Below are 17032 nucleotides of genomic sequence, written 5' to 3'. Positions count from 1 at the left end.
TGCGATTCATGATGGTCCAAAATCATTTGATGGTCATCATCCAACATTTTCCATTCTGTGCTCTTGGTGCTTGATATGCCAATAAACTTCCGTCGTTCCATGATGGAAAATGCTACTTTAATACTATGATGGTTAACCATCAAGAGAATTTGATTCACTTGAACCAACAATTCATGATGAACCGTGATGGTCCATGATGATTCCAACTATACATTTCCATGATGGTTTAATGGGAATTCTTGTTGGTTCAGCAGGAATATACCATCAAAACCATTTGAGATTCTTTTTATGTTGGCCCATCATAAATCAGACCGAATTCCTATATTGGGATGATGGTTGTTCATGATCATTCCAACATTTGATTTCTAAGGAACTATGATGGAAATTTTTGTTGATCAAACCATCGAAACAAGTTGCTATTCTTATGTTGAACCATCGTATATTAGTTCGAATTCCTACATTGCGGTGATGGTTACTTATGTTGGTTACCATCAAATAATATAATGATTGATGATGGAATTATTGATGGTTATCATCAATATTGATAGTTATTGCTCCATCAATGGAAAACCATCCAAAATTTTGACTTTAGTATGTAGGTGAAAAATACGATCATCAAAACAAAAGTTATAAAAGGAATTCTTTCTTCCTCGCGCCGACTGACAAAGAAAGAGAATTCTAATAGTGGAAGTAATATTATTTTTGCATAATTGTTGAGAAACAGGCTCCTTTAAACAGCGGAAACTGCTGCACCAGGGTAAGAAGAACAGATAGGGGTTCATTGGGTCGGAAAATGTCGAATTGATGCCCTTCTAGTTCTTTCCAGATGGGTACAAAGGAGTCGAAATCAGAATGTACCCACCTGCCTTAAAGAAAAGGGATCAGTCAATACCAGGTACCTACGGAAAAGAAAAACAGGACGATATGATTTCGAGGGGGTACTCGAGAAATCAATAAAGCCAGGAAATTTCAAGCTTTTTTTACCCCCCTAAAACTACTCACTTTACTGCCTTCGAAGTGTCGAAAGTTTTGAAAAATACGTTCTAGACAGAAAAATTTAATTTATTAAATTAAAATCTAGGAATTTAAACATAAGTAATAGTTTGGCAAATCTGCAAGATTTCAGAAAATATTGAATTTAAGTATAAAATTATGCGTATCAAAAATGTCTATGAAAATTTTAATGTTTTTTTTTTACNTTTAAATTGTAAGGAACTTTTTTTTTTTTTTTTTTTTTTTACAATTTTAAATATTATAGCCTTAAATGTTTTAAAGTTGAATTATGATCATAAGATGTTGATATTTTTTTTAAAAAATCAATTAAAAGTACAGGGAGCTATGAAAAAATAAAGTATGAAAAAGCAGAAGTGATAAATTAATTATATTATGATCTCCATGCAAATAAGATTGAAAAATGAATAAAATGTCAGCTAAACTATCAAGAAAAAAAATTTTTTTTAATAGTCTCATGCTCAAATGTATGAAAAAAATTTCAATAATTATCCTTGGTATCAGAATTTACTGAAAAATTTACAATTATTAGTACACTTTATGCAATTTAATTCATTAAGCATAAAATTACAAATTGCATAATAATGCATGAATATATTTTTCAACCGAAAAGATTAATAGAAGTTAAAAAATTTTGAATTCAGAAATAATAATAACAAATTTAAGTTCACTAAAAATCCGTGTGTTATACAGAAGCATTTAACATTAAATTGGGGACCAAAAGGTGTGACAGACGAGGAATTCACACAGTCTAGTTGATTTTGGAAGAGTTTCTTTTAAAATGAAAGATCAATGAACCAGACTTAAAAATAACAAAAATAAAACCACTCTCGGAATTTTGGAAGGGAAAAAGCATCTGAAAGCTGCACAGTTTTATGAAAAGAAGTCGAAGACGGCCCCTCGTTGACCATCAGCTAGTGGACAATGTCCCCCTTTGTGAATGGCACGCTTTTGAGCAGTAAATAACGGCAGACATCTGGTGCCAGGTGTCACTGACCTACTCAACAAAAATATCTTAAAATTTAAATTATTATTCGATTTGAAGTTTCAGAAGTTCGAAACAAAAATAATTTCCTTTCCTTTAAAATATTAATTAAACTCACGAAATAGGGTTTAAACTAAAAAAAAAAAAGAATAATGAAAACATTTCGAACATGAAAATTTATTTTACTAAGGTACGAAGACGTATTGATCTATACAAAAGTTTTTATTTCGTTAGTTTGGGGGAATTTCGTTACTTTTGGAGTTTTGTTACTTTTGGTACGCATAGGAATAGAAAACTTGCATTTCATGCACGCTTAATATTAAAAGTAACAAATTATTACAGTTTAAAATAACATTTTTTCTTTCTTTTTTTATTTAAAAAAAAGGGGGAAAAATCAATAACATAACTATGGTACCTCACAAATCTGTTAGATGCAACCCTTAAGACACAACACAAATTGAATTTCGCTATCAGCACACGCTACTGGTATAATAAATAGTAGTTAATTTTTTTTCTCCCATTAATAATTCAGTAAAATAAAACAAAGTAGTAATAATTATATGACTGTCCTTTCAATTTTTTTTTAATTTACAACATACAAACAATATTTCTTGAGTATATATTTTCTGAACTTTCAAGTCTGCGTCATTTTCTTTTTTTAGAATTTTAAAACGATTATTCCGTAATTTAGAAGACAAAAAGTTTTTTTTTCCTTAAAAAGTATTTAAGTAGATAAAAAAAAACATTTTAACAGGTATATAATGAAACACGACATACACACACATCTTAGAAATAACCAACGAGAAGTTTTCATTATTTTATAATAACAAACAGATCACAAAATAAAAAGAAGAAATAAAAGAAACGTATATAGCTGAAAGTTCTGCATCGAAATAATAAAAACTTTATCATAATAGATAACAATAATTTTCATTGTTTCTTTTAAAATTTCCGTCGAAGTTCAAAAATTATATAATACGAAGTGATTCATTTATTAATTTGATAATAATATCCACATACTAGATGAATTTCGCAAGAAATCACAACAGCGGAAATATTTATATTGTATGCGTTCAAGGTTTTCAAATCGTTATCTTTTCTAAAATTGTCTTCAAAATTCAGCTACAAACAACCCAAATTACCTAAATAACCTGCCAGCGAAAAACTAAAAAAAATTTCCCAGACGGGGAAAAATTAGTAGGGTATAACTCGTAGCCACCCCAAGCAACCCACTATTTTCCTTCTTTTTTTTTTTTTTTTTTTAATTTTTTGCAAATAAAAACCTTTTGGAGCATTAACGATTTTGAAATGGAAACACCCCCTCCTCCCTTTCAATAGGTAAGATCTTTTTTTTCTTTTCTTTTTCTTTAATTCAAGCACAAATAAAAGTAAATCAATAACTCTTTCTCTTAAAAACTTCCCTTTCATTTTTTCCTGAACAATTCAGCAAACAAATTACTACACCAAAAAAATATTTTGTTTTGTAATAATAAGTTTCAACTGGGAAATGACGCATCCATAAAACAACACTGCACGTTTTAAATAATTCTATTAACAAGACTGCTGGGAAGGTAATAATGACGGAAACACATCAATCATTAAAAGAAAAGAAAAAAGAATAAGAAAACATAAACCGCAATTATGAGCAATTGAACACCTCAGATTAAGAATGGCGGCTGAATAAATATGAGGGGGTGGGGAGAGAAAGAAGGTAAACACGATAAAAGTATCTTACGTAGAGAAAAGAAATCCAAAGTGTTCCATACGACGAGTTCCTGTCCGGCAGAAGATTTGGCGGGTAAAATTGTAAACATCATCTTTTTCCTGAATGATGCAAGAATCGACACTAATGACAATTCGTCGTTTCTCCGGCTTCTTTCTTCATCTTCTCATCATCCGATCTGCAGGTTAAAACATGAATTAGCAAGGAGTAAAGCAATTATTGCGCAATCACTGGGAATCAAAGAATTTTATCGGTGTTATGTTGATAATTTTTTCTCTCTCGTTTTTTTCCGGTTTATATTATTTTGTTCACTTGAGAGGAAAATAAACCGACTTGTTTTGACAAGTATATATTTTAACCTTGCGTTTCTTAACACCTTTACAATTTCTCTTTGATATTTATAGCCTTTTTTTTTCTCCAAGTCTCGAAATCTTTCATCAAAGAAATTTTACTTCCAAATGATTAGAGATTTATTCACTAAGATGATTAAAATTGAATAAATAATAAATAAGAAAAAAAAATTTAAAAAATAAGTATTTTAGCCTTGCATTTCTTAACACCTTGACAATTTTCTTTGATATTTATAGCCTTTTTTTTCAAGCCTGGAAATTTATTGTCTTTCATCAAAGAAATTTTACTTCTAAATGATCAGAGATTTCTTCACTGTGAATTAAATGATTGATCATGATTAAAATTGAATAAATAATATATAAGATGTAATTTTCAAAATAAATTTTTAAAAAATGAATAGGTAAAAAAAAAATCTAACATGTTTCTTGTAAAAAAAATCTTTTTTTAATGAACAATTGAAAATTAATGCAGTGTATAGATGGAAGAAAAAAAAAGAAAAAAAAAACGAGGAATGGGGAGTTGGAGATGAGTATTGTTATAAAAATTTATTAGTTACAACGTTACATTCACTAATTAATAAATTAAATAATATACAATTAATTAACGTTTATTAAAACTTATTCTGTATTTAACAATATACTGGGCAAACTTTGTTTTTAACAATAATCAAAATATGGGCGAAATCTTAAGACATTACTTGCATCTTTTCAATGAATATTATCAATTGACTTTGCTGAACTTTTTTAACAACTTACAACTCATTCTTTTTATTATTTGTATTTTATTAACATGCGTTTATTGGGCTCCTCGAATCACGAAATATAAAGACTTATTTTAAGTTCTTTTTTCTTCGTTAACTTATTCTACTTAATTTTTACGCTTTTTATTTAATTTGCATAAAATCTCTTACCGTTAATGAATAGGCATTGCTTTAAAACAACTCACAACTTTAATGAGAAAAAATAGGAAGAAGAATAGGAAAAATAGTGGAATTAAAAAGGAGAATAAATATAGTTATTATACATAATTCGAATATTCATTTTCATACACAATATCATGAAATACTTCAGAAGAAAAGAAAAAAGGAAGATTCAATGAAGTGTTCCATATAATCGCTATATTATATTTTGTCACATTTATTACAGTACAAATAGTACACACATTATAAAGAAAATTGCATAGGGAAACCAATTTATTTTCGCAATCTTAGTATATAATTATTTTTCCCTCTTTTATTTTCCCCTGAAAAAATTAATTAATCTATAGTACAGTATAGTATAGTGAACCCTAGTATTTTTTAACATATTACAGTTAGAAATAGTGATTGTAATAGTACATATTTTGCTGTGTAAATTAATAACTAATGAAGCATGTAGAGTCCACCTACAATGAAGTTTCTTAAAGCGAATTTCTCCCTATAATGAAATTTTTATCAAAATATTAAGTAACATTCAAAATGTTCTCCATAAATAACGAAGTGGTTCTCTCCCAGTAACGAATTTTTCAGTTGTTTATCATTTCAATTTTCGCAAGTTTTTGAATTTTTAGGCTTTTTTTTTTTAATTTTAGTCAGTTTTTAAGAAAATTGCAATTTCCGTGCAACTAATTCACTAATACCATGAGCCTATTTTTGGAAATACTAATTTCATTCATTCCAGAGAAATGACATATTTCAAACATTTTTTTACAATATGTATTACTTTATCTATAATTATAAGTCATTATTATATACTTTTAAACTTATCACGTTGAGGTAAAAATTTTAACCCACTATAAAGAAACTACCAATTTCTTAACCGTCCACTATAAGCGCGTATGAAATAACATAAGTTAAATAATAGTTCGGTTGTGACAGCTAAAAACGTTCATTACAACCATGTAAACAATGGACAAAATAAAACACACAAAAAAAGGTAACAAAACTTATTCTTGTTTGCGGTTAAGGGTTTCAAAATTTCGGAAACGTAAGGAATAGTACCAATAAATAAATAAAAGGATGTCCAAAATGCTTTAAAAACTTTTTTTTTCTATTAGGAAAAAAATGCGGGGGAAAAAAAGATAAGGTGAGAGATGGTGCCAATTCTCCGTTGTGACGTCACAGGAAAAGAGAAATTTCCTCTCACGAGAGGGCGCTTCCGCCGACACAGGTATCCAACCAAGGACAAACTAAAGATACTAAAAGGATGACACACACGAGTACAATGGAAAGCATTAACATTTCAAGTCAAAGTGCAGGAAGACGCAAATAAATTTACTTAAAAAAATGAATGTCAATAAATACAAAGAGTTATTTTACAAATACTACTTTAAATGTGAAAAAGGGGAAAACATAAAGTGATGGTTTTTGAAATGACCTGACATTGGCAGGTTTAAAAACCTGCAGCGGCATTTTTTCTTTTCTTTTTTTTACAAATCGGATTAAAAAAATTTAAGGAGCCTGCTCAAGATAAATTATTGTATAACTTGAAAGTTAAAAAGAAAATAGTTTAAAAACATAGGCTATACGTTTTGATGCAGCATATGCAATTAAACCCCGCTATAGTGAAACCAGCAATAAGTTCACGATAAACAATAGTTCACCAAATACAAAATCTTTAAAAAAAAAATTTTTTTTTAACATACTACAGTAAAAAACTACATTGGAAAAGATTATTGTAAAAGTACATATTTTGTTAAGTGAATTATTAAGTATTTATCAGTTTATCAACGATTCCCCTACAACGAAGTTTCCTTATTGCGCACTCCATCCTATAGTGAAATTTTTAATCGGAACGTTAGACAATAGTCAAGATACTCACCATACAACGAAGAAGTTGTCTCACTATAACAAATTTTTTAGACGTCTATCGCTCAAATTTTTGGATTTTCTTTTAAAATTATGTTTTATCTTTTTATTTTCATCACTTATGAAGAAAGTTGCATTTAATAGATGGAATTTCTGTGAAACCGATTCGCTTTTCCAAAATTTTAAAATTTAAATGGGTAACAAAATACTGACACCAATGTAGAAATTAGATTAACTAGGCAAATATAGCACAAATTTTTGACAGTGCATCCATATATTAAAATTTGTTCTCATTAGTCATGGGCGTCAATGTTTGTGTGGGTGGCAACTAGAAAAAGCAGTCGCCAACACATGGTCCAAGTTTATTCTTCGCTTTAAAATGTGTTGTTTGTTGTTTTAGATCTGTGTATTCCTTCAATTAAAGAGATTTATAATAATTAAAGTTAGTTTCGCTTTGGAGAAAAAATCCTTGCAAATGAAATTCATTGGCGCGTAATTAATAGTAGCAAATAAGTACACAGTTAGGTTTTGATAAAGTTGCTAGGTTGATTTATTATGCATCAAAGAAGTAGCATACGTTGTACTAAACATTTTAATAAAAAACTCACCCCCGATAGTCACGATGCCATATAAGAGATAACATATAAGAGACAAAAGTTAAATCCACTCTCAGATGAGGAATCTGAGTTGATTATACTTACATGTCTTGATTTTCGAGAATACGATTTTAAATCTCACAAAAAACTTGAAATTCTTAGTTAAAAAAGTGGACCAACTGGTTACCGGAGGTGAGGTAAATAAGTATTTTATAAATACGAGTACATTTTATTTAAATCTTACAAAAATTTTACAATCAACGTTGCATATTGCGCTACATATGTTTTTTTTTTTTTAATTTTCTTTTAAACAAAAAAACATTCGAGTTAATAATTTTCTACTTGTTTTTATGACGCCTAATATCAATGAACAAAAATTGTTGAAAAATTGCTCTGCGGCCACGAAAGGAAAGAAATGTCTGGCTTAGTAATTATCTACTTGTTTGCATAACTAATATTCATTAGCATAAATTGTTGGAAAATTGCTTTATAACCATTAAAAAAAATTCTATTTTAGTAATTTTCTACTTTGACTTCATGCCACCTAATATTAATAAAGAAAATTTTCTTTATGGCCACAAAAAAACAGAAGAAAAAACAGAAGAAAATTCTGGTTTAGTAATTATCTACTAGTTTTCATGACACCAAATATCATTAAACAAAAATTGTTGAAAAATTGCTCTATGGCTACAAAAGAAAAGAAATCTTTCGTTTAGTAAATATCTACTTCTTTTCATAACAACTAATATTAATTAGCATAAATTGTTGAAAAATTGCTTTATAGCCATTTAAAAAAAATTCTACTTTAGTAATTTTCTACCTTGATTTAATGACACCTAATATCAATAAACAAAAATTGTTGAAAAATTGCTCTATGGCTAGAAAAGAAAAGAAATTTTTAATTTAGTAATTATCTACTTGTTTTTATAGCACCTAATATTAATAAACAAAAATTGTAGAAAAATTGCTTTACGGACATCAAAAAAAAGGAAGAAATTTCTACTTTAATAATTTTCTACCTTGATTTTATGGCTTCGAATATTAATAAATAAAAATTGCTTTATGACCACCAAAAAAGAGAAAAAAAGAAAGCTTTGGTTTAGTAATTATCTGCTTATTTTCATGACACCTAATATCAATAAACAATAATTGTTAAAAATTGCTCTACGGCCAGAATACAAATTTCTGGTTTAGTAATTATCAACTTGTTTTCATAACACCTAATATTAATAAACAAAAATTGTTGAAAAATTGCTTTATGGCCATTAAAAAAAAATTACTTATTTTCTACCTTGTATTATTAATACCTAATATTACTAAATAAAAATTGCTTTATGGACATCAACGGGTGACCGAAAGTTTAAACCACTTCTTCAAAGCGAGACAAGTAAAGGAACCTTTGAAGTTTGCCTTAAATCATCACACAAAATTAGCCTGGAGTAAATAAGGACGGTATGCAAACTATCCACATACCTTTAGATAGACGTCTCATTTAGATACAATGATTAACATTCAGGGATCAATGAACCGTAGCCGCTGTCCGAAGTCCACTCGCACTTCCTTCACACGCAAGACAATCCTTTGCGCGGTGAAGAGGGTTTTCAAGGCAACAGCAGTTAATAACGCTAGAAATAGGTAGGCGTCGAAGGACTATTTCCAGCCGCCCACGCGAAATGAACTTTTTAATCAAATATCGTGGGCAGGGGGAATAGGACTATCAACGGGATATTAGTCACACACACACTTGGGAGGTCGGATCTATAGCTTGACCTTTCAAAAGAATGGTGCCGATAATTTAATGAAAATGTTAATTTAGAAACCCTATTAAATGCGCTGAAGCAGATAAAAATGTTAATGATAAATTAGGGTACAAATTCTAACTTAATATTATTAAAAATAACTTGATGCAGAAATGGAGACGAAATGGACTGGATTAGAATTTTCGATAATAATTTATGAACGGATGTTAATGAACTGAAAAATTGACAAAAAATAAGAATAGATATTTTTTTTGAAATATTTACTTTAAAAGTTAATATTATTTTCTCTTGCACTCACACAACTTGATATTTTCAGAATGTTTGTTCAACATAATATTATGTAAACTTACATAAATAAAAAGGGGGAAAAAAACGTGGCATGTAGACCATTCTTGAAAAATATACATTTATTTATTTATTTTAGATTCATTTTTATTTTAATATTTGCAAAAAATCAACCTGTTTAGAAACCCTACTTAATGGGCTGAGGCACCTAAAATTAATAATAATATATCAGGATACGAATTTAAATTTAATATTAACAGTAGAGAGGAGAGAAAAAAACCCAAACAGAAATAGAAACGAATCAACGGGATTAAAATATGCACTAATAATTTATGTACACGAACAGGATATGAATTTAAAATTTAGCGAAAATAAAGATGAAATCATAAACGCAAATATATATTTTTATAAAACACACTCAACAATTTCATTAAACTAAATACTTATAATTAATTTTTTAAATATTTTTTAAAAGAGTTATTTTTTTAGCTATTTCACAACCAGATATTTTCAGTATGTTCGTTTAAACATAATGTAACCTGAAGTAAAAAAAAATTTAAAAAATGGCAAAACGAGGCACAGTGGAGCACCTTTGAAAAATATATTTATTAATTTTTATATTCATATTTTTAGTCATTAACAGTGTCACAGAAATGTATATCTCTATCCTAAAATTCTCATACATGAGCCCATTTTAAGGAAATTCCAATGCCCACCTAATTTTAAATAATTAAATAAAAATAAATTATATTGACAAAAATTTTTTTATTCAGTTAACACATTGATTAATGATATAAAAATAATGCTTCGTAAACCTTTTCAGTATTGTACTTCCGGACTATGCAATGTTTCAGATTAATTAGTATTTAATAATTGGTCTTATCCTTGAACAAATGAGCTTTGAACTTTCCTTCAACTAATTTTTCGACAACTAGCTATAAATTATATATACGAATGTACGTTATTGAATGAATATTAATTAAATATTCAGTCAATTAAATAATGATTAAATTAATGTATATTGATTATTTTTAAAACAGTTTATTTTTAAAATATTAAGGAGGACAAATGTGATATTTTAAAAAAGTAAAAAAATAACAATAATAATGATAAAAAAATTTTGATTGCAAAAAAAGAAAAAACTTTTGAGAAAGAAATGTTTTCTTTCACTAAATTTTATTTTTTTGAAAACTAAAGATGGAAAAAGTAATGTAAAATAAGCAGCAAATAATATTTCATGCTTTATATAACAATCTTAATAAAGTTCATGAAAAAAAAGTTAAAAGTGAAATTGTGAACTCGTGCTCGTCGGAAAACAGTAAACGTAGTTTGAAAGTGGCCAGACATTGATTTGGGAGGCTTGCGGTCAACTTAATATGGCAATTTGGCATCGAAGGCCATGCAACTACATTCCTAGCAGCAGATTTACAACCTGATCATGCAGAAACATCGCGTGCAGGACACACCGGTCAGCACCAGTACAATTTATTGAATAAAAAAGTGTATTTGCATGAATCACATTTGTACATGAATTTTGTTAAAATATTCATTAAACACGTAAGAAATGACACGAAATATACAGAAAAAGAGGTTTGTCAATAGGATGTTTTAATACGATTAGATCGGAATCAGCTGATTTTAATCATGATTTAAATCATTCTCTTTTTTAGGAATAAAAATCATTGATTTAAGTCAAAATATTATTTTATTTTTTATTTAGGATAATTTAAAAATAAAGGCTGTGATCATAAAGTCTTGATTTCACGGATACTGAAAAGTTATATCCAGAAAAATAATAAGAGATTTTCATGTATATTTAAATACAAATTATTTTAAAATTTACTAAACACGTATTTGTAGTATATAAATAACAAAGAAAGACTCGTTCAGCTAAGAGTAATTCAGAATAATTAATTTTTTATGCCTCCTGATCTAAATTAATTTATTCTTCATTTAATATTTAACTGATACTGTTTTGAATTAATGAAAGCATTGGGCAGGAATGTATTAAAAATGAATTTTTTTTTCAGTGATTAGTTAATAATACTTATAAGATTTCAACCATTTTAGTTAGAAATATTAAGCCTTTTAGTTATAATACTGTTTTTAAATAGCATTAAGCATTAATAATAAATTTTATCAGATGTTTGCAACAACAAATAATAACGATTTTAAAAACTTTAGTTTTTATTCATTTATTTTAAATCAGTATTTTTGCCAGTACTGATTAGTAATATTATAGTATTAATATATAACTATATAACTAGCTAAACTAATATATATTGTATTTAGAGCACAGTAAATTCATTAAACGTTTAAGGAATAAAAGAACGATAAGAGTTTTAATTTTAATGGATTAGTAAAACGTAGCACATTCATTAAACGGTGTAAGAAAAGTCACGGAACATGACCTCGTAAAGTAAAGAGGTTTGTTAATTAATAATAACTTTAAGAGGAGATTCGAAATAATGGCAGGAGAAGGATTGTTTCCGAATATTCTTTAAAGATTGGCCAGTAGAAGTTTTTTCAATTTTTCAAAGTGTACTCTTCTAATTTTTTCGATTTAGTTAAACATATTTTTGTAAATGCATATTAGATTGTGGGAAAAACTAAAACTTTTTTTTATTCTACTTTTTTTAAACTAAATAAGAAATTTTTTTAAAATTATTTTAATGAAAATGGATTGCAGATTTCTTTCCTGAAGCAACTGCAACAGTAATAACAATTAGCATTAAGTATAATTTCTTTTTACTTACGCATTCATATTTATAGGGAAAAGCGTAAAAAGAAGAAGAAAAAAAAACTTTATTTTACACGGTTACCAGTTTGTCAAATACTAATATTTTTACACGAACTGTATCTTTATTATTAACTGCCAACTTTCATTTTTTTTGAGGATGATGTTTTCCATTTGGAGTAAAATGAGAATTGAATAAAAATTTTAAGCAGAATTATTTTCACTTAATGTAAGCGCTTAAACAAATTGAAGTATTCTTCTGCATTAATAAGACTATTTAATTTATTTGTGTTGATCGGTATCCTTTGAAAGTAAACTTTTAAATCCAAGAATTAAAGAGAAAACAATAAGGTTTACTACCACTTTGAGCATTAATAAAATTTTCCGGAAAATCCGAGAGAATAGGTAGATATGGAAAACTATTTCCATTATATTACTTTCTTATCGTGAGATTAAATATTTCACATATAAATATTTAGCTACAGAAAAAAAAATTTTTTGAGACTATAACATTATTTGCTAACAAATTTGAAAATTAGTTTTTATGTCGAAAAAATACTACACCCAATACTTTAACATTTAAGGAAAAAAGAATATATTGTTGAAAATAATAAATTTTTTACCACAGAATTATTTTCGTTTGCATTTGCATTAAGAGAAAAAAATAAAGTAAAGCATTTCTGCAACATCTACGTTGTGGGCCAGGGTTTAGGAGGTTAAGTCTCCCTAATTTCGCAACTGAAGGCATGATGGTCTCACTCCCCTTAAAAGCTGACCACTAAAACAATGGACAGCAAGTGATCACCTTGCATAGGTTTCACTGTAGCAAGACACTCTAAAACACTAAAGACTTTATTTATACAGTCGAACCCCACTATAGTGAACTCCCGGATATAGTGAACAAAATATTCGCTCCCGTGCTTTGCTACACACGTATAATGTTATTTTTTTGTGAATATAGTGAACCAAAAAAAGACATGAAATTGGATATGATGAACTTTTTTCTGTCTTCGACTGATTTTCTTGATTTTTCTTGATAGTTTTGAAATTTCTACTTCAAAATAAATACATTTATGTATATACAGATTTTAAAAACCATATATAGCATGGAATGTTCCAACAAGCATTTTTTCTTGTTTGCTTCATTATTGAATTGGTTCAGCATTCAAAGAAACCACTATCTTCCAGTATCTGTACAAATGCTTCAAGTCAAAGCCGATGAATTTGCTAAGCGATTTTATGAGACTACTTTTACGTGCTCAAATGGCTGGTTAGACAGGTTCAAAAAAAGTGGAATAACATAAATTCAGGAAAAATTATCGAAGAGCCGGAAAGTGTTTCCATATCTGATGTTGAGGATTGCTCATCAGCTAAAGATTACTAATTTTTTTTTGCACGCAAGACGAAGAGTAATAAAAAATTCATGTCATTTTTGTATTTCATTTTATTGGTTACTTATTTGAATAATTTGTAATAAAAGGGGGGAGTTTGGAACAATTAGTTAAAATTGTTTGCGGAACGGATATAGTGAAGTGCCTTGAAGGTTCACTATAGCGGGGTTTGACTGTATATCAAACACAACAAATCAAAATTCCCATGATGATAGTTTCATCCAAAAAAATTCCAACCACAGTAACTATCTCTCAAACATTCAAATAATGTATCTAATTCATAAAGAAAAGAAAAAAGAAGTCCAAAACTCAACACCGCGAGGCACTGCCTCTCCATCGTAGATCGAACTTGTCGACATCGCACTTAGATGTTCTGCTACAGGCCTTACAAGTGGATTTAAGAAGGGCCTCTGACCTCTTGTTACTTACTCCACCCATTATTTCAAGAAGATCCACACAGCATTAATGACCGCTTTCTCCCCGCCGCTTCAAGATGTGCAAGCCTCCGTGAAATAAAAACGCCATTGTTTTGGAATAGATGCTACAGACCATTCGAAATATGCCACTGTGTCGTGAAGAGACACTCTCCAGAAGGTAGTTTTGGTTCCCGTTTTACTCTTCATTAAATTTTTTGAAAAAAAAAAAGACTACAACTTTTACTCATGGCAGTAAGGCGCTTATTGCGCCATATACCGGAACCTCTTCTTCGATTGTTGTTTCGGTTGGCCTTGGTGGGAATAAAGGCAAACAATCCTTGTCGTAACATGCTGTTTGTTTCTTCCGTTTTATGCTTTTAATGTCGGTTAATAAAGTGATAAATCTTGATCACTAACAATTGACTCGAATACATCGAGTATTCGATATCCGCATTGTTTTAGGGCTGGGGGGAGGGAGAAGCAATATTCACTATAATAACATAATTAAATTTGAAGGTAGCAGAGAATTTAGAAAGGAAAAAATTCTGAGTAAGCAACATTAAAAATTTTAGGTGCAATATTTGAAAGAATTTTTCAACCATACCGAAAAACATAATTTATGTCATGCCAAAAATAGCATAATATATGTCAACCACAGTGATTCCGTTAGAGTTATGCACCTTTAGTACCCATGACTTCTCTACCTCTTTACCTATCAAGTACATTATGCACGCTCATAAACAAACCCCAAAATTGACAGACAAAGCATAGAATTTCACAACAACAAAAAATTGTATCAAAGTTGAAAAAATAAAACCCATTTAAAAATCATTTTGTAATATAAATAAAATAAACTGCTCTAAATAAGCAAAAAGATATTTTTATCTATCAGCTACCTACAGCTATCAAAATAGCTGTGATTAAAAAAATTAGCTGTAGTAACTCATATATCTTAATTTTCAAACGAATTAAAAAATGACAAACAAATATCTACTATAATGACCATGAAAATATAGTTTTTACAACAGTTTTTCAAGGAGTAGTTTTGAAAAGTGGCTTCACAGCTCACAAAAGGAGTTCTGTAAAATGTATAATATGACATTTTAATTATTTTTGAACTTAAAAAGATACATAATTAAAAAGAGAACTACTTTCTCTAAATTTTTCTAAGACAGAAAACACGGAATTAATTTTCTTTAGTTATAATCACAGTTTGAAATTTAAAGTGCAATTTATTATGCCGAAAAGATATTGAATGTCTCTAGATCTTTAAAAATACAGATTTTAAGGCGAAATGCAAGGTTAAAATCTGATTTTTCTATAAGATAGTGATAATGAGAAAGTAAAGGTGACGAAAATCACAAAATGTAAAAATTTTGAATATGCGCAGTGACCACCCTGTCTGAAAGATTGTCCTTCATTTTCGAGGCCAGACGCCTATGAAGCAACCTACATATAGACAATCGTGCATACCCACGATAGAGAGAAAAAAAAAGCTATAACATGAATAAATGAATATTACTTTAACTGTAGCTTCCGTTGCGTAGGTAACACCTACGAGGCATGGAACCTTTTTTAAGAGAAAGTTGCTTGCCCTAATGGCCTATTTTTAAATTCATAAATTCTTTAAATACAGGTAAGTCAAAACAAATCCCCCAATTTCGTAGGTGTAAAATATAAAAACACACATTAATTATAAATATGCACTAATATTAGAAGCTATATTAGTAAGTTCAATCATTATACAATCGTCACTAGCGTTTCTTTGAAAACAACCCAAGTAACAATTTTACATCGGCCCCAGTTGGACTCAAAATTGGCTAATATGGGTTCCATTAGAATATGCACCTATACTGGGATGTCTAGATTTTTCAATATTGGTCCAAGAATGACTTTCAATATTGGAACAAGATTCATTTCTAACTAGGATCAATATTGAAAAATCTAGACATCCCAATGTTTACCCAACATTATAAATCTATAAAGGACCTACATAGAAAATGATACTGGTCTATTATTGAAAGCCATTCTAGGACCAATATTACAAAATATAGTTACCCCAATGTGGACTTGTAGATTGTTGTTTGAGGCACGCGTGATCAGATCACGCCCATGTGTGGCTCGGCTAAAGGACCCCGTTGAGTCTGGTCTAGACTACGTAGCAACAGCAAGAGGAGGTCAATGTCGCCTCATAAATTGCTAGTCAATTGTTCACTGTGTTCCATCCATCAAGTACGCGTGTTCCTATCGAGGTGGTCGTTTCCGTCGAGATACGCGTGTTCATATCACGTACCAAAGTCACCTATGTAGAGTGTTTGTTGAAACAAGCCTGCCTACGAGCAGCCTTTGTAGGGCTAAGTTACCAACAATATCAACCTTCAACTACCAGGAGGTAACTCAAGATAGAATCAATATAGGTAGATAAAAAGATAAAAAACGCCATTTCAATAAAAAGTAACTTTAACGCTGGATTAGTCTTGTATCTAACGCAAACAATGAACTCTTGCACTGACCACCATGATCCCCAGATCTCACTCTATAAAAATTTTTCCTGAGGAGATTCGTAAAATTGCTTGAGACATGATGTATGCCGTACAACAAATGGAAGCGATTATCGAACATTTGTGAGTACATTCAAAATTTGCTTATATTAACTTTGCATAAAAATGAAAACAATTCTCATGAAAGAAGTTAGAGAAAAGGATATAAATATTGTTTTCAGACTATTTTCAGAAAACACGCAGTTTAAGCTTTGCCTATTTTCGTTAACACACATTTCAATCTATATCCATATTTAAAAACTCGTCGACGCTTTGTTCGTTGATTATGAAGATGAATAAATCATTAACATCTATTAAAGCTTTGGGAGAATTAGTGTGAAAATGAGTGGAACTTCTATTGGAAACAAAGGAAAGGTATTTTATTTAACACATTTATTGAATATTCTTAATAAATTGTTGTTTTCCCAAATAAGTGTTTGATTCAAGTAATA

At 29.2% G+C, this 17032-nt stretch overlaps 1 protein-coding gene across 2 annotated transcripts in view; it reads right to left on the bottom strand.

The window, feature by feature from the left end:
* The window catches only part of LOC107447537 (protein spitz), a 114732-nt gene that overhangs the window by 48708 nt on the left and 48992 nt on the right, over positions 1–17032 (bottom strand). The window contains exons 1-2 of one of the 2 annotated variants that reach the window (XM_043052245.2): positions 8925–9032; positions 3732–3897 (exon numbers count right to left, since the gene is read on the bottom strand). In XM_043052245.2, coding sequence (XP_042908179.1) covers positions 3732–3813 — 82 coding nt within the window. In that variant the 5' untranslated portion in view covers positions 3814–3897; positions 8925–9032. Of the gene's footprint in view, positions 1–3731; positions 3898–8924; positions 9033–17032 lie in introns of those variants that run through there. The other variant, XM_016062466.3, reaches the window with a different exon arrangement.

Source organism: Parasteatoda tepidariorum, chromosome 4, assembly GCF_043381705.1.
Source record: "Parasteatoda tepidariorum isolate YZ-2023 chromosome 4, CAS_Ptep_4.0, whole genome shotgun sequence".
In the NCBI taxonomy this organism is placed as follows: domain Eukaryota; kingdom Metazoa; phylum Arthropoda; class Arachnida; order Araneae; family Theridiidae; genus Parasteatoda; species Parasteatoda tepidariorum.
Note: the sequence above shows the minus strand (reverse complement) of the source record. Positions and strands in the feature narration are given on the sequence as shown.